The sequence below is a fragment of the Falco peregrinus genome, chromosome Z (assembly GCF_023634155.1).
Source record: "Falco peregrinus isolate bFalPer1 chromosome Z, bFalPer1.pri, whole genome shotgun sequence".
In the NCBI taxonomy this organism is placed as follows: Eukaryota; Metazoa; Chordata; class Aves; order Falconiformes; family Falconidae; genus Falco; species Falco peregrinus.
The window spans coordinates 44,848,865-44,866,847 of NC_073739.1; the positions used below are offsets into that span (position 1 = coordinate 44,848,865).

Consider the following 17,983-nt stretch of genomic DNA (forward strand, 5'->3'; position numbering starts at 1 on the left):
ATGAGGTACAGGTGCTTAATCAATGTGTCAGCCCATGTGCAGACATAGGACTGCAGTTGCCTATGTGGTGTGGGATTGGATTTTATCTTCTGAACCTTCCCAGATTTATCAAGTGCTGTGTACAGGTGAAGTGAATTTGGCTTCAGACCAAGATTAAAGAAGCAGTGGGAAAATTGCAGTTCTTTATTTTCTTCTGCTGGAAGTAGATGAACATAGTTGTCATTTTTCCAGTGATCAAAAGTGGGAATGTTTGAACCCCAAATTTGGCAGCAGGCTTTTGAAGGGATGCTCTGAAAGCCTGAAGAAAATCGTTGCAATAACTCACGTTTTACTGTCTTTGTTATATGGCATTTGCTATCAAGTTACTACCAAAGAGTGAGTATTGAATTTCTGAGATATTTCTTGGTTTGATATATCAGGTATGCACAGAGTCCATACAGACTCATAGTCTTCGTTTACCATTCTTTATCCGCTCATCTGCAGAATTCTCCCATGTGAATTCAGACCATCAGCCTGAGGCAGCTGCCCTAGCTGGTAGTTAAGGACAGAACCTGAGGTGCTGCTTCACTTGCTCTTTCTTTCAGTGAGGTTGCAAGCTAAATTAATTCAGGGCTATAAATCTTAACATAGTTCCCTGAAGTTCCTCCAGACATTAGTCAAGGAATCATAGTTCAGAAATGAATTGATTTCAGCCTGGATTGGAAAGACCCAGTGGCTTTTATGGAGCTCAGTTCTTAGTTCTGCCAGTTGCCTGGGAAGTTGGTTTAGTAATGTTTGCCATGTACTTGGACTATGAAGTTCACCCTATTATCCAAGCCAAAGGTTGGACAAGTAGATCCAACGGATTCAGTATGCGTGGCATTGGTTGCCAGTAATTTTAATAAAAGAAATAATGGTTTATTGGCCTGAATTAATGAATTCATTTGTCTGAGGCACAGTGGGCTGTAGTCCACCAGAAAGTCTACAAGTGATCTATAAATATTTTTAAAAGAACAGATACATAAATGTAATAAATATGTGAACATTAACCAGTTCATCTTTTTGTTAGATTGAATGCAGTAGCTGGACTCTATACAGGAACAGTAATGAGAGGATTAATTTCACTGGCTTAAGTTGATATTTGGCTGCCTCTTAAAAGTCAGTCACGCAAACACATTTTGGATGCTCTGCTACTACGCTTCACAAGTCTTTGGACATTTTAGTTGCCGCCCTACATTGAACCAAGTGGCTTGCAGCTTTCTTTATACAGACGTTTGGCTATCATGTCTATTTTTGATTGTGTGACATGACCATGGCCCTGTACATGATATATATTTATTTTTAGAATCTTTACAGAATTTTAGACAGACATCTCTCTCAGAGAGAGAGATAGGTGGATTTTCAATACATCATACCTAAATATATCAACATGCCTCTTTGCAGCGTGAAGCAATTCCAATTTTACACCATAGTTTCTGATGAAAATATCTGCTTTTATTTCTATGGTACTAAACATCTAGTTGGTTCATTCACTGTTTGATGTGTATAAGCAACACCCATTGGTGTTGGTATCAGTTTGTGAGAAAGGTTGAATGACTTCCTTTACAGAATAACTTAAGCCTTTTGCTTCTGAATATTTTATAAATACCATAGTATTCCATATGAGGTTTTCAATATCTTACTCATTCCAGAGACGTTTTGTGTTAGTGATTTCATGTTAGACTATAGGAATGGTTTGTCTATACATTATCATCAACTGGAATTCTGTTTGCTTAAAAAATGTGAGTGTTCACACAACTTCATTGCAGGAGACTTAGTTCTTCATCCTTTGCTTTCCGCCCCCCCACCCTTAAATCTCTTCCTTACTTTAAGAATCCCTCTAGAAACATTAAGCTTTGAAATATTGTTATGGTTTTCTCATAGGATGTCCTAAAATATAAAAGGCTCAACATTAAAGTCTAAGCTGTGTTTTTAATTTATGTTGCTGCATCTGTCAGCTGTAGATGCTTGTATATATTGAAATTCTACTCTCTTCTCAAACAGGTGTAAGTATTGAGGAAATTATGCTGAAGGATCTCAAGGAGATTTCAGATGGAGAAATCAAAGTAGCAATTAGCACAGTGTGCATGACACTGGAGGTAAGAGGAAATCTAAACAGCATAGTTGGTAAGCAGCCCTGTTGCATATGGAGATGGTTGTTTAACAAAAGTTTTGAGCCATTTATTTTCTCAAGATTTTATATAAGCAGAATTTTAAGTGATTTAATTAACTCTGAGAGAAGCAGTAGCTTTTTCTAGTCTGACTTATATGGTTATGATTATATGATTATTCCTTCATGTTTGTCTGTACCGTGGTGGGTAAAGACAGTGACGTCAGCAGATTCCGGCCTTTGGGTAAACCGAAGATGTGAGCTTTCTGTCATACTTCAGGAGGTAGTTACTAAGACTTTGTCCTACTTACACACTTACAGTGTGGCATACAATTTATAAAGCCACTCTAATACTTACTCAGCTTTTTGAGAGGAGGGGATATTTTTTTATGCCTTCTATAAACCTATCTTGAAATAGCCTAATGAAGTGTGTCCATTGCCACATTGCCTAAATGAAAATGTTGGTAGAAACAAAAGGACCTTGATGGGACAGAAATTCCTAGAATTTATCTTTTGGATCAAAATTATACATTTGTCTTTATGAGCATCCCTGAGACAGCCTGAAAGTGGCTGCTTGGATTGTCTTCCTTGACCAGTCCCAAACATTTTGTAATTGCTTGGGGAAAACTTTTGTGTGGTATATTTTGTATTATTTCAAGGTGATTTGTGTTACTCATATCAGTAGCTATTTACCTTGACCTGAAGTAGATATAAATGTTATTTGCTATTATGTAAAAAATATTAATTAAAACTATTAATGTTCAGATCACTGAACAGGTATGACATGGCAGTATTAAATCTGATGGAAGTTTGCATAGTGATGTACAGATTAATAACTAAACTAACTAGATTGAAGAAAATCTCAACAACAAACACTTCTACATAGTATATATTTGCAATTTGCAATCTCACCATTTGGCTGAAGGTCACCTGTGCTAAAGTGTTTGACATGCAAAGGAGGTTGTCATCTTCTACTTTATTTATTTTCCTTTTTTTTTTTTTTTAATAGACTATGTAGAATTCAGGCCTTGTACTCCACAGATCAAAGCTCCAGTTAAATGTGACTGAACTCATTGTTACTACTCTACATAGTCAAATTATATCAAATCAATAACCTAAAACTTGTTTTGGGTGCAACTCACAAATTGAATTTGGCAACAGTAAGTTTTTCAGAGTCCTAAAAGCTGGCAAATTTTCAAGCGTCTTTCAGTGATTATTAACATTTGATGGTGACGTACTTTGTTCAAGGAGTGTCAAGATCTGGTGGTCAAGCAATAGATGTTTTGTAATTGTTTTTCTTAGGATATATCTAGTGGCCATTGTGGAAGAGAAGGAGATTCAGTTACATGTAAATAGAAGAAACTGGTCAGTGTTTTACTGGTGTTACATGTTTTTTAATCCCGATCTGTTGTGTAATTTTGTTGCTAGCGTTTTTGATGTTATTTCTCTGGAAGTTACATGTATCTCTCTTCACTTTTTGCTCTCTTTTTTTCTGCTGTGAATAGTTTGTTTCTGAAAGAGCTAATTTTTCAGAGATTTAACTTTTTTTTTCTAGTTACAATGTTTACAAAGTCACACTTTGTACTAAAAGTGATCTTAATTTCGTAGTTGGGATGGAAGTCTATTCTGTGTTTGCTGCATTACTGCCCTCTGTTCAAGTATTTTCTGAACTCACTCATTTACAGTGCTTGACCAACACAAGGCCTTTTTTACTTGGTCTTATTAGAGCAAAAGGGATGATATGGTCTGCACCATGGTAAAGCAGATGGCTTGTAAAAACATTCTGCCCTAGTTACTTTCCTCAGTATCAGAAAAATAACACATATAAGGGAATTCCAGACAAAACTTTCCAGACCTGTCTATTCAGTTTAGAATTCTCTTATGAACTCAGAATACACAAACTTTAATGACTTTAAGATTCTTCCACAAAGTGATCTATAGACAGTACCTGATTAAACATTACAGGAACATGAAGGACAGGCTTGGTTTTGCTGCAGGTATTGAATCTCTGATGTGTTTGCTGCTTCAGAAATCTCACAAGGTCAATTTTTTTTTTTTTAAAGTCAACTGATATGCAGAAGCATCTTTCATTAAAGTCCTTTCTATAGGCTTGATTATTTGCTTTGGTTCAGTGGTCTACCATGTAGGTGATACTGCTAAGAACAACGATTATGTTTATATGATTATAGTTGGGTAGAGTAAGCTGTTCACAAGCATGCATCCCCTGCTGCACTGGATATGTATTGTGAGGAGTGAAGATGTTGCAGCCCAACACTCAAGCTCTGATTCCAGTCAGACTTTCACAACAGCAGAACAGAGATCAGTAAATCTGATATTCTAACAAATGTCACATCTCAGTAACACGTACTCAAATTATTCTAAGATGTCATTTCTGTTTTTTTGAAAAGTTCTACAGATCTTTGTTGAAAGTAGATTCTGAAAAATATCTGTTCTTGAGAGGTTGGATGCTTTTTCTAGCAAAGTGTTGACCTGGAGCAAAGTTCCTTTCTGTCTTCTACTGCTGATTTCCTATGTTAAATAAATTGTTTCTTCAGTTTCCCTTCTGTAAATGAGGATAGTAATCTTCTATTTCATAAATGTGTTGTGAATTTAAATTAATTAAAGCTTGTGTTAGATATGTTGCTATAAACCTATTTTATTAGTATTTATTAGATGCAGATTTCTTAGTATCTGTGGGAGTGTTATCTAAGTTCTGTACTTTGTAAGGGAGGAAATTATGGTAACTAGTAAGTCATCAGTTTTAAGTTAATACTCATAATTACTTCTAGTCCTCTTGCATAGCAGTACATGTCCTACAGACATGTAGGACACATGTACTCCACATGTTGGTAGATACAGTGTATCAGTGTAGTTGTTCTCAGCGCTTTTTATTTGTGTGTACATACTGATATCAATCAACAGTATATGATTTACTTTCATTTTCTGTTGGCTTATTAGTTGACAACTGACTGATTTTTGAGTCTCTTGATAAAAGTGATTCACATATTAAAGAAATGGACAGTGTTGTCATTATTAATAAAGGCAGGGAAGACATTTAATGTGGATGTGTTTAGGTTTCTGTAAGGGGCTGTATGCAGCTTTGTATTTCTTGAGATAACTACCTTTGGATCTGGGCTTCCTGGATTTGGGTAGCATTGAAGCTGTTAAGTTGAAATCAGACCCGTGTCTCCAGTGACTGGCTGCCAGAGCATATGCTACTTGAATTTCACATGCATGGCAGCATTTTTTCAAGAGAAGGACAACAGAAAAGTGACAGCACCCAGATCACAGTTACCTCTGTTGCCTGTGCAGGGAAGTTTCCCCAAGTCATAATAATGATTACTCCTAGGATATTGTAGCAAAATCCAGTGCATGCATTACAGTTAATTTCTGTTACATTATGTTATACCCTGAGAGTGTATTTTGCTTGTTCTCTGCTGGAGTTCTCTTGGAAATGAGAAATGTCTTCTCAATGTGACTTTGTGTGAAAGTAATTTTTTGCCTGGGAAAGAAATGCTTCCTTTGTAAACTGAACTCTGTTCTCTGGTTTCTTAAAGTCTAGTGCACCAGAAGGACAAGGTTTCATAAGTGTTCAGTTTAGTTGAAATGGCTTATGATATTGGAATTTAATAGTGTGTTTGTTCAACTAAATCCTTAATCTTTTGCTTCATGAAAATTTATTCTAACTGCTCACAGAAGTTGCAGTAACTTAGGAAGACAGTAAATCACAGTAAATCAGGTTTCTCCAGAGAGAGGAAGGGTGATCAGCTGTAAACAAGGCAAAGAGTCCATGATTTTCTGCTATTGACTGTTGCAGACAAGGGAATATTTGAATTCTGAAGGCTGACTGATTTGCTGAGGTTCTTGCTCATGTTTCTGGCTGTGTCATCTGAAAAAAGTTCATCAAGACAGTTTCCAGGCTGTAGAGGTTGTGTAATCTTTTAGTATTGTAAGGTTGGAGCCACCTCTTTGTGGGTGCCAACAAGAGATTCAGAGGAAATGTCAGAGCCTCAGTGGGGGCTGCTGTTGCCAGTGTTGTTGCCCCAAGAAAGTGACCTGTAAGTTCATGCCGGCACAGTGAGCTTGACTGTCCTTGGGTAGCACCTGGTAGTCCAAATGAGTTGAGGATGCTACCAAGGGAAAGTTCTTGCTCTTGCAACAACTTTCCTCTTTGTGGCTCTGAGTCTCAGAGAAACTCAAGAGTAGCTGTTCCAGCAACACTAAAACAGGAAATTTAGAAATGTTTGGGTGCATGGTGGATCTGCTTCCTAAGGTCAGATCTCAGAGAGATGGTTTCATTTTCAGGCCGTTTTGCAGTAGTAGTATGGTGTACAACTATGTGACTAACTTGGACAATACTATTTGTGTATTATGAAAAGTGATGCCTTTAATACTTCTGTAAAGCAAATCAGGGATCTGTGTCTCAGCTGGAGCATGTCAGACAAGTGCTAGGTAGACTGTTGCATGCAGTTAAGTGAGATGACAACATGCTTGTTTGTGAAGGTTTGAACGTTTGTTGTCTCTCTGTAATGATTGGACCATAGTTAGGTATTTGGGAACTTTTGTCTTGCAGTATAAATATAAATATATTTTAAATGGCATCAGATTGGTCCATGAATTTGTTTTTAATGCTAAAAACAAAACAAGAAGAAAACCCCAAGTAAACATGTTAACATTTAATCTTCCAGTAATGGAATTGGAAACAAAATTCTCAGCAACTTACAATGGCGATGCTGTTCAGAAGTGTTTTTCTGATGCCTGTTGTGAGAAGTTAGGGTATGTAAAATAAATGATGTATGGAGCTGTAGGAATGCGACTTTTGCAGACTACCTTATGTCTAAGGAACATTAAACATAGGGTTCTCGTTTAGCAAATAAATAACCATTCATTTCAATGGCTGCATAGTCTGGACTTTTGTGCATATTTTTGCAAAGATGAGAAGAGGCCATTAGGGATTTAATATAAAATAAATCGCCAAGGGGTCTTCTTGTAGTCCTAGTCTTTCTGCCACATGGTGTGTCACTAATGTGCATAAATGGGCTTAAATGAATTTGTTATCTGTATTACATTTGCAGTATGTATATATTTATATATTATTTTTTAATTGTGTTTAAAAATAAAACATTAAATACATCATTTCTGAGAGTTGAAAACATACCATTTTTAAATAAATCAGCCTTAATTAAGGTCTTAAAATGTCAGTGTGTGAGATCTGCCTGTAGGAAAATGTGCAACATATATAGCAGACAAAGCTGGAACATGCTTTCGTCTGCTTTTTTAGAAGCGTTAGAAAGGTTAAGTCATCACCTTATAGGGCTGAGTAATGCAGCCAAACATGCATTAATGTAAATACCCCTACACATGTTTAAACATCAGACTGCTGTGTTTTGGAGGACGGTAGCAGTTTTGTTGATGCCTCAGGTCAGCTGAAGTACCCCAGTTGTAATGAGTACAATCCAAGGTGTGGAAAGCTGAGGCAGACCTGCTGAATTCTCTGCTGTAGTTAATTACTCGTCTCTACAGGTATGAAAGGAAGCTGGTGAGGAGAATCCTAGACTGTTTTAACTGCTTCCTAATTAGCAATGTGAAATCAAACGGCAGCAAAACTGACATTGATGACAGTGATCATGAAGATTGCTTATAGTTTTAAAATCAAGACCAGATCCCTTCCAAAAGATGATGTCAGGGTGATATGAGCTAAAGTTCCCCTCTCAGTGAGGTGTTTCTGCATGAGGTCATGTAGGATGTCAAGCAAGGTGTTCACTATGGTCCCTTGCGAAGCAGATAGATATGTAAGCTGGTAAAACTGGCCAAGACTACCATATTTATCAATCGGTCCAATTCAGTCTGTGCTTAAATTATTAAATAATCATTTATTCAACTGTCATTTTTGCAAGGTGTATTTGATTATTCTGTTCTATACTGCTGTCATAACTCTGCAAACCAGAAGCACCAGAGATTATGTACTTGCAATATCTCTTTAGGAATGCACGAGGTATACAGTGATACCAGGTCTGCAACGGTATGTATGTACGGTTGCAGTCAGGATTTTGGTGTCTGAAGAAATTGGGTAGATTTCATCTGCTGTAATGTGTGTGATGTCTGGTCTAAATTTGACCCATGCTTATAATTTGACCCATTGTTTATAATTTTGCCTTTACTGGTTTTGTTCAATCTTGGTCCAAAAATTACTAAACAAAGTAAAATAACTGAGAATTATTAAAGGAATAAGCATAGACATCAGATTAACTAACATTACAGTAAAAATGTGCCTGTGTTTACAAGTACATTGTTCAAGAAGATAAACTGTATTTTCTTTTGTATCATTTATGAAATGTGTTTAAATAAATTAAGATAGTTTCTTTATGAAATACAGCTGTATAATATGCACTGTCTGTCAGCTAAATAAAATGCTATCATCTACAGTATCATTATTGGAGTGCATTCCTGACTTCTACAAAGCTGACTAATTTATCATTTGTGTATTCTTCTAGTTCTTGTCAGTAGCATCTCAGCTCAGCTGCTTATGGGGCATAGACATTGACAGCGGGAGGTGCTGTTTTGAGAAATGTTCAGCATAAGAAGAGTTTTTTCTATGAAATGCAATACACTTTTTTTAAATTTCAATGTAAAACCTAACTTGGACATTTAATATTTTAAGATCTGTCCATAACACGTGAGAATAGAGGAACGGATAATAGCTAGGGATAACAACAATATGAATACTACAGAAAAGTTAAATTTTATTTTCTGCTATTTAGTTTATGTTTTTTCTTTGCTATTGTGTGGGAGAGAACTTAACTGGAACATTAAACTGTTGGTCCAACATTACAATATAATTCCAGCTATGTAATAAAACATCTGCCTTTGGGTCTGCTAGTGTTAGTGTTGCCTTACCACAGAAGACAGCAGTTGTGTCCGCAGCAAGTGACAGAGAGGTGCAGGGTATTTCTAAACAAACTGCTTTTGTAGGTATCATGTAGAAATTAAAAAATAACCCTCACATTTAAGTTCATGCAGTATTTATTTAGAGTAGTGATATTTTAATGCAGAAAACCAACAAAATATGTACACTCTGTCTTGAGATACTAATTTTATTCCTTCTGTTTGGCAAAGCACATGCCTAAAACACCTTCTGAACTGGAATGTAAGTGAATGCTTAACACTTGTAAACATTACAATAGCCTTTGTTTTTAGCACGCACCATTGAATTTTACACCTTCCGCTACATATCAGGAGCTAGTCCTGAAGCTATTGGTTATTTTTAAATGTAGGAACATTTTGAAATTTTGAATTAGACAGATCAAATGTTCTGTGAGATTTTTCAGCATTTATCTGAAACTGTCAGCATCTGGTTAGATGATGACAGAGAAGAGCCTTCTTCTGACTGTGTAATTGTGTACGCTGCCAGGCTTACTTCAAGTCAAGTCTTTTGTCTGACTGAAAATTTCAGGTTTATTTAATTTTGTATACATTTTAATATATTTCATTTATAATACAGGGATAAAAAAACGCCCAGAATTATTCAAGTTGAAACCCTTCAACCCCTATTTGACACTCCAATTCAGAGTAGCTAAGAACACCAGCTGTAATTCTACCAAAGAATAAAATTTTTCTTTCTCTCTTTCTAGGAGACGGATAAAGTTTTCTCTTAAAAGATCATGCTTTTGTATTGTGAATTATTCACAGCTTCTGTGCCTCTCTAACAAAATGTAGTTTTCATCATAAAGCTGCTGCATGAATGTTACTTGCCAAAAAATATGATTTCTTCTGCAACTCCATAGCTAGATTGCTTGTGTAAATTTTATTTTTTGTATTTAAGTGAATACAGGTTAAGTCTAGCCTGCAAGCTCTTTGACCCCTAAAAAACCTACATTCAGAACTTCTGTGTATATTGCAAGTATTCCAACATCTTTTTGACCATTTTTCCCTTTTCTGTATAGACTTGATAAAGTATCAGATTAAAGTTCCTTCAAGGTAATTTTGCATTGCTTTGGGGATCGATGTACTATTTTTCTCCATAGAAAATCTATGTACAAATATGTTATTTTTTGTCCTGACATTGTTTCGTTTCTGAAATAATTACAATGTCTTTAACCAAAGTTTCTAAGTACAGGTTAAATATATTGATTATGGTAAAAGAGTAGGAAGTGTTCAGGGGTTAGGTAGGTTTTTAGCATTTCTTTTTTTGCTATCTGCTTTTTATTTTTATTTAGTTGTTTTATCTGAAGAGTAAATCTCAGTAATTTGAGTTTCATAACTTTCTCCCTATTTGTCATGCATGATTAGTAACAAGATCACGCTTTGACTGAAAACTTAGCTATGGAGAGATTTTCCTTTCTCATGCTAGCATAATTCTTGTGGTTTCATACAAAGCCACAGAGCTCTCATTGCTGTTTAGGTAAAAAAAGCAAAACAGGATACAGTTTTAATCAGCATTGATAGCTGCCAATGCTTCAGAATTTCTTATGCATATTGGACAGCTGTCTTCCAGAACTCTTACAGTCCCCTTTCCTTCTGAACATGAGATAAACACAGCACTTCAGCTGACATAAAACATTAAAAAGTTTACTGAGGCCACTAAATTTCTGCCAAATGCAAACTATGGCAGCTGATTATTTCATCTTCCCCAAATAAGAAAAAATCACAGTATTTGCATTGTAGAGATGGGGAATTCAGGTGTATATACAACCTTTTCACACTTGGGAGAATGGTGTTGTCAGTTCTGAAGGAATAATGAATCTGAATACAGGTTGCTTGGTTCTTCGGCTCAGGTCAAACAGGACTATAGATTTAGTAGTAAAATCAAAGAGAGAACCTGGCAGAATTATCTGCTTTCAGTGGCAGATGATTTTGCTTCTTCCTTTGCATGGACAGTTAAACCAGTTGAAGAAAATCTCTCCTACCTTGGATTCTGCTTTTACCAACAAAAGCTATTAGTTGGTCTCTATGCATTGCCAGTTCTTGTCCTTTTTACAGAAGGACAAATCTCACTACTAGACATTCTGACTGCATTTCAGCGTTTCAGTCTTGCTGTTGTTCTTGCCTTTTTCTTAATTGTGTGTCCAATGAATTTTCATAAAACATGACTCTCCCTCCCTCCTCCCTCTCCCAGGGAAGGAAAAAACCCAATCCCAAACAAAAAAACTCAGAAAGATGTAGCCTTACAGCAACACAAAGGTAAGAGTGAACAGAGTCTGCAGGGCAGTCTTCTTGCAGTCCATTCTCCTTTTTTAACCTGCTGCAAGATGCCGGAGAGATACAGTAAGCAATCTGTGCCTGGATTCCATGCTCAGGATTTGGTTTTTTGAGGTATGATGAATGCCAGACATCTGTGTATGGTGGCTCATTCCGAGTGTTTGTCACAGACTAGAAAAGAAAAAGGTTGGAATAGATGAATTTTGTCCTGAAGCAGGAACTGTAGATCAAGTCTTCAGCTGGTAGAACAGCATGAGGTTACCCTAGCTGTGGGTTTTTTTAGCTGCAGAAGGATTTGGGATGAGTTTGAATAAATGGCAACTGTACAACCAAGAACTCCTTCAACTGTTTTAAAACCAAAAATCTGAACTGAGCACTGACCTAAGTGCTGTTTTTTGTCAGATTTTATTACGGACTGAATTATATTCTTCCGAAAATGTATTGTTTTGGTTTAACAAGTTTGTCACCTCTTCTTCTTTGTATAAATAACATTAGCAGGGCTGTTTCTCAGCATTTGCTATTAAAGAAGACTTTCTAAATAAAGGGACTAGAGATAATTTAGAAACAAAAAAGTGATTTTCCTTTCACATTTCTCAGTTGAGTATTTGCCATATGGGTTGCTCAGCATCACACTCTCAGGAGGTCTAATTTATGGTAAACACACAGTGAGTGAACAGGAAAAAAAAGACAATGAAAATATTAATATTCTCCTCTCACCCCAGTTCTTTTAAACTGAACTAAACATACTCTGGTTCAGCCCATATAGTTGTGGCATTTAGTTGAGTATGCATGTATTTGCCACTCTGCTGGGAGTTTGTGAAGACTGAAATGCTGCACTTTTCTTGCCATGAGACTGATTTGCGGGAGCTTACATGGCAATGTGTAAATTATACCTTCCCTGCTCCAGTCTGGCATGCTGCCAGCCCCCCCAGGGCTGTGCTCTCTCCATGAAGGGCAGTTGGTGAAAAGATTGCTGCTTGTGCTGTGGCATGGGGTGCTTCAGCTTTTTCCTGGGCCTCCACAGGAGGATCAGCAACCGACTGAATGTCAGCTAGGGTTTGGAACGGGCAAAGAGAGAGAGATAAAATAGATAATGGTTATGGATTTTTCTTGAGACTCACAGCCGTGGAAATCCACAGCATCAGTGCTTTGAAAACCTCCTGTCTCCCACGAGTTCCTGGGGCTTTCTTTTAACTGTTGTGCGTGTGCTTTCTTTCTCTCTTTGGGTTGCGGCACTTCGCTGCCAATAATCATCCTTTAGGGACTCTAGAACTTGGTCAGCCCCACTCCTTAGCATGCCTGTGTGGCAGATCACTGGAGAGCAACACAAAGTACTAAGCGTGTATCAGCAACCCAAGTAAGCACTCTTTAATCAGTGCTTCCAGCTCATGGGAATGAGTTTTTTTCACAGGAGTGTCTGCATTGTTATATTTAAATAAAAAAATATATCTGTTTTACAGTTAGGGGCAGGCATTTCTGAGCAAAAGAAACTACCTTGCATAAACAGATGTGTTGTTCTGAAAACAGAAACTCCTGCCATTGCACACTTGATATTGTAATTTCGAACAGGAAATAGCTACAAAAGAAGATGTCTTTAAAAAGCCATGGTTTGTGTCCTGCCCTCTGCCTTATGGTCGTACAGTAGACCTTGGTAATGCGCATACTTTCTGTTTGGATATTTTCTGTGCCAGCAAGAAACCTGCACATTCCCATTCCAAATCTGAGTATTCAGCCAAATAATTGAGAACTGTGCATGGTTCAGATTTAAAATAAAATGCAATAGTCCTGCATTGAACAATCATGGTATAATTTCCTTTAGGCAACGTATTTTCTAAGTATTCAAGAGGAAATACTTAATTTACAACACCTGCAGGTATTTAGTTCAAATAAATGTGAAACTCTTTCTTTTGATCCTGCTAAATGTTTGTCTCAGCATGATCTCCACAGGTTGGCATTAAGGTCCACAGGCTGTGTGTTTAGCTTATGTGTTATATTTGTAGTTGCGTTCAATTTCCCCTTCTTTAGTCTTTTAAACAGGGATTAATTGGAATGGTCAGGTTTTTTTCTCTGCTTATTATTGGGTGTTTTATACTCCTGTAGTGTGCTGCATCTTGATCTTCTTCATGAACTAATCTGTAAATACTTGGAGATGAATAAATAGAATATATTGGTTGTTTTATCATCTAGTATGAATTCTTCCTTCATGTACATAATTAGCCTAATTGTTTACAGTGTTCCAGTCAGTTACACTTACACAGATCCTCTGAGGTAATGGAGTTGTGTTTTGTAGTACAAACCAATATTTACTGAGAAGTCAAACCTCAGCCTCACTTCCTGTGGACTTCCAGTACTAACAGTGTAGCAGTAAGATCCACAGTGAAATTTCCATGATGCCTGAGTGGACAGAACCATGAAAGCAGTCATTTTACTAATTGCTATATATGCATTTAAATTTCTGTGAATAACAGCCAGCTGAACTCAGGTGCCACTAGTGACTATTTTGGACTCTGAATTTTATGCTTTAATCATTTTAGAAAAGTGTTGATTTACAGTGTCTTCTGTCAACTGGAAATGGTTGGGAGGTTAAAGTAAATTAAGTGATGATGAGGGATGCTTTGTGTACTGTGCACTCAGCCATTGTGAACTCATATTATGAACACGTTTAAATTTGGCTGTATTTTTGATCAATTATTAAAGACTCAAAAAACAAGCATATTTTCAAATGGTGTTCTGCACAGTCAGTGATCTACCTGTGCTTGATGCCACTGTTCTTCATAAAATGTGACAATAATGTTATGTGTTAACATGAAAACAAAGTTTGATTCCACAGCAGCTGGAAATGGATAGCCATAATATGCTTAAATCTCTTAGGAGTGCATTGTTTGACATATGCTGCTAGAAGTTCCTCATATTTAGGAATTCTTTTAAGTGAAATACTTGTGCTGAGTCTCAGCTGGTGTGCATGAAGGAATATTCATTGCCCAGTGGTAACAGGGAATTTGATTTTTTTTACCTTTTTATATATATTTAATGGATTGAAACACTTTGAAGAAAAAAAACCCAAACCATATATTTCTGGTTCTAATCTAATTCAGAGAAGTTTTGTGGTTCTGATTCCAGCCTTTTCTCATGTTTTATGTATAGGTAAATCAGAAGGCTATGTCTTGTCCAAGCTAGCAGGGAGCAGAAACAGTCCTCCGTGACATTCAGGAAGATGATCAGTTGGGCAATGACAAATGGCTGTTTACTGGGTGGATACTGCAGGTGGTTTGAAAAGAGATTGTCTGCAGCTTGGCAAGAGGGCCATGCTAACAGCAGTATGTGCTAAAACTTAGTATTTTGTTTTTGCAAGTTGCAAGGGAGGGGTATCTGAACCTCATAAGATATGCTAGGTGTTTCATGCCTGCAACTACGTTCTGGTTTAAAATTTTAAAGTATGGTTATTATGTTGTGTACTCTGTGTAAGAGTCAGATGAAGTTTCTGCAGTAGAAGTAGGTGGTGGAAGCAACTGAAAGAAAGGAGCTTTCAGGGATTTGATGTCTGGTCAGAAAGGATGTTCCAAGAGTCAGAGGAGAGGTACAAAATGATGGTGGAAGAGGAGCATGAGCTACTATGGTACGGAACATAAAGGCAAAACCCAGTATGAGATGTGATATAAACCAACTCGAAGCTTCACCAGCTTGTGGGCTTCAAGACTTTGCCATAGCATTGTTCTCAGAGGTGAAGCAACTCATTTTTGGCACTGCATGGCACATAAAAGTGTGCCATACATTTATGTGTGTATGTATATATGTGCACCACATATATGTGAAGAATAGAAATATGAGCTGCCTACTTGCTGTGTAACATGAAATTTGTGCTACATGGAAAATTTATTAGGCTTACTCCATTGTATCTTTAATTACCCATGTTCTTTATTCTGATTTCTAATTTCTGTCTGTGAGGGTGCATCTAATTTTCTTGTTCAGATCCTGAGAAATAAACTATCTGAAATTCAGACTTGTTCTGAGAAAGCACCTTGCCAACAAGTTTCATGTTTCAAAGAAATGGAGAGAGACCAGAGTCTGTGCTGACATAACTGTTACCAACCAGGAGTGCCATTTGTTTCTTAAGTTTCACCATGCATAAGCAGTAAAACTGACTCAGTTACACTTGGTATAAAAGCTTTTTCCAGAACAGCTTATTCTGTGCGTGACTTGGTTTAAACTTTAGAATCATAGAACCATAGAATCTGTTAGGCTGGAAGAGACCTTTGAGATCTTCAAGTCCAACCACTGATGCAGGACTGCCAAATCCATCACTAAACCATGTCCCTAAGCACCTCCTCTCTGGGCAGCCTGTTCCAATGCTTGACCACCCTTTCAGTGAAGAAATTTTTCCTAATATCTAATCTAAATCTCCCCTGGCATAACTTGAGGCCATTTCCTCAAACTATTGTACTTTGCTATCGTCCTTTGCTATTGACAATGCAGGCTTCAGAGCTGGAAGAAGTATTTGTTGGGAAAGTCAACCGAAAGAATGGGGGTTTCAGGTGCAGAGTGAATGAACATTGTCCATAAGATATGCTAGAGGTAAGACATCATCCAGTTCCCATTGAGGGAAAGTATGATTGTAAGCAGATGAGTAGCAATGCCGTTATACCAGAGACATAGCCTAAGAGCATCTTGGATGGTACCTGCAGTAAAATATTTTACTATTTGAGCAAAGCAGAATAAACATCAAGATGATACAATATGTGGAAATAACTGCATAATTCCACAGATAAAGAAAACTAGAGACAAAAATTCTCATGTGAATACAGGAGTATAAGCAACTTAGTTACAATGGGCAAATGCAGATTTTAACAGAAAAGAGCTTATTTTGGGTCAGAAGATAGAAGCTTTGTTTTCCTGAAGAAAAAATAGCATTAGTTTTGCAGTATCTGTGTAGTGTTGCGTTTCTTGGTAGTTTTAAAGGTACCCCACTACTAAAGCTTTAAAAAAGGTCTCTTGACCTCATGAAAAAGTTAGTTATTTGGAATGTTAAATGCAATTATATTGACATATGGTGATAATGTGATAAAGCGTAAGGGTTAAAGGTTGAAGGAACCATGGCTTGGCAATTAGCAATGTAAATGAAACATTCATTATCCAGCATGCTGAGAAGTTGATGAACTGTACAATAAATCTGAGCCCAAGTCACTACTGAGATAACTCATTTCAGACATAACGGTATTTATTAGGATCCTGGACATTGTTTTGCATTCTCTGATGAAATATATTGCTATATAGAAATACTTTCTCTGTTAATTTATGTAAAAATTTGTAAGGCCCTAAGCAATTCTCCAAATGATACAGAATAAAAAAGGCAGAAACATGAAAGACATTGAAACCTATCCTATCTGGAAAGATGTTTTATTAGTGGTATTGGTATCTCTTCAGTGCATTGGTATTGGTATTTCTCCAGTGTAAATTGTCTCCAGTGACTTCTGTTAACTCATTTGAAGCCATTTTTCATCATACGAGATACAATTGAAATCAGAATCTTACCTAGTAAGTAGAAAACCAATTATTCAATGTTGTTAGTTCCATTTATACATATAAGAGGGTATTTTTTGGTGAGAAAACAGGATGTAGACTCGTTTGACAGACAATGCAGAACATGTTTACTCAGTACTAAAAGTTTCATGAAGATTGGGATTAAGTGTTATCAGACATTGTTACAGTTCACTGTACTTGTGTCTGTCTTAGAATAATGCTCAGTACCAGTAAAACTACAGCTAAATGCATTAACTTGATGATAGCAGTGATGTATTTACCTCTCATTCATTACAGTTCTATGAGCAGTTTAAAAGTTCCTAATAATAAAATAAATAGTGCATAATTTGTTCAGTGAAAATAACTGAGGAGCACTTAACAGGAACCAAGACACAAATTTGTGCAAGCTTTCTTGTTAGTGAGACAAAATAATTTTACATTCATGTGATTGGTGGAAACAGTGTATATTTGGTTTGTGTTAAATAATGTTGAAGATGCTCCTTTAAAGGTTATGAGTTTATCATGGCCATAGCAAGTGATACATTATATTTTCTGCTCTGGCTTTGCATCCATTTGGCATTGTTAGAAATTTTGTATTATATTTTATTTTACATAGATTTCCCACTGTGGAATAGACAGATTTCTTACTATTGAGGCAAAACATTTGAACAGATATATATTAATGGCATATAAACTCTGAGAAAGTACCACATTTTACGTAGTTTTCATGCTAGTTCTGTGAAATTTTATTATTATGGATCCTGAAAGATCACATAATGATTTATGAATTGAGGTAAAACCCCTCACTACTCCCTTAAGCCTCCTCCTCTATGAGTATCTGATGCACATAATTTTTGCTTCACTCATCAGTGTCAGCAAGAAATGCAGTATTTGTTCAGTAGTACAAGGAAATATAATGCATTGTTCAGAAAAAGAGTTTAATAATAATATGTTTTCTATATGGAAGAGATGACATTCCCATATGTATATAGTGTGGCATATTTGCATACTATTCTGTACTACACTGAAAGAAGAAAGAGTGTTGTTGTTCCCCCCCTTCATTTATTGTACAGAAAACTATTCAGAGAGTAAGCTTACATGGTATACATATACAAGTGCTGAAAATTGCTTTTGAGTAGG

The 17,983-nt window shown here is 36.6% G+C and overlaps 1 protein-coding gene across 5 annotated transcripts in view; it reads left to right on the forward strand.

The window, feature by feature from the left end:
- The window catches only part of PRUNE2 (prune homolog 2 with BCH domain), a 144,161-nt gene that overhangs the window by 43,753 nt on the left and 82,425 nt on the right, over positions 1–17,983 (forward strand). For all 5 annotated transcript variants that reach the window (XM_055791111.1, XM_055791113.1, XM_055791112.1 and 2 more), the window contains exon 6: positions 2,023–2,117. In XM_055791111.1, the coding sequence (XP_055647086.1) occupies positions 2,023–2,117 (95 nt within the window). The remainder of the gene's footprint in view (positions 1–2,022; positions 2,118–17,983) is intronic.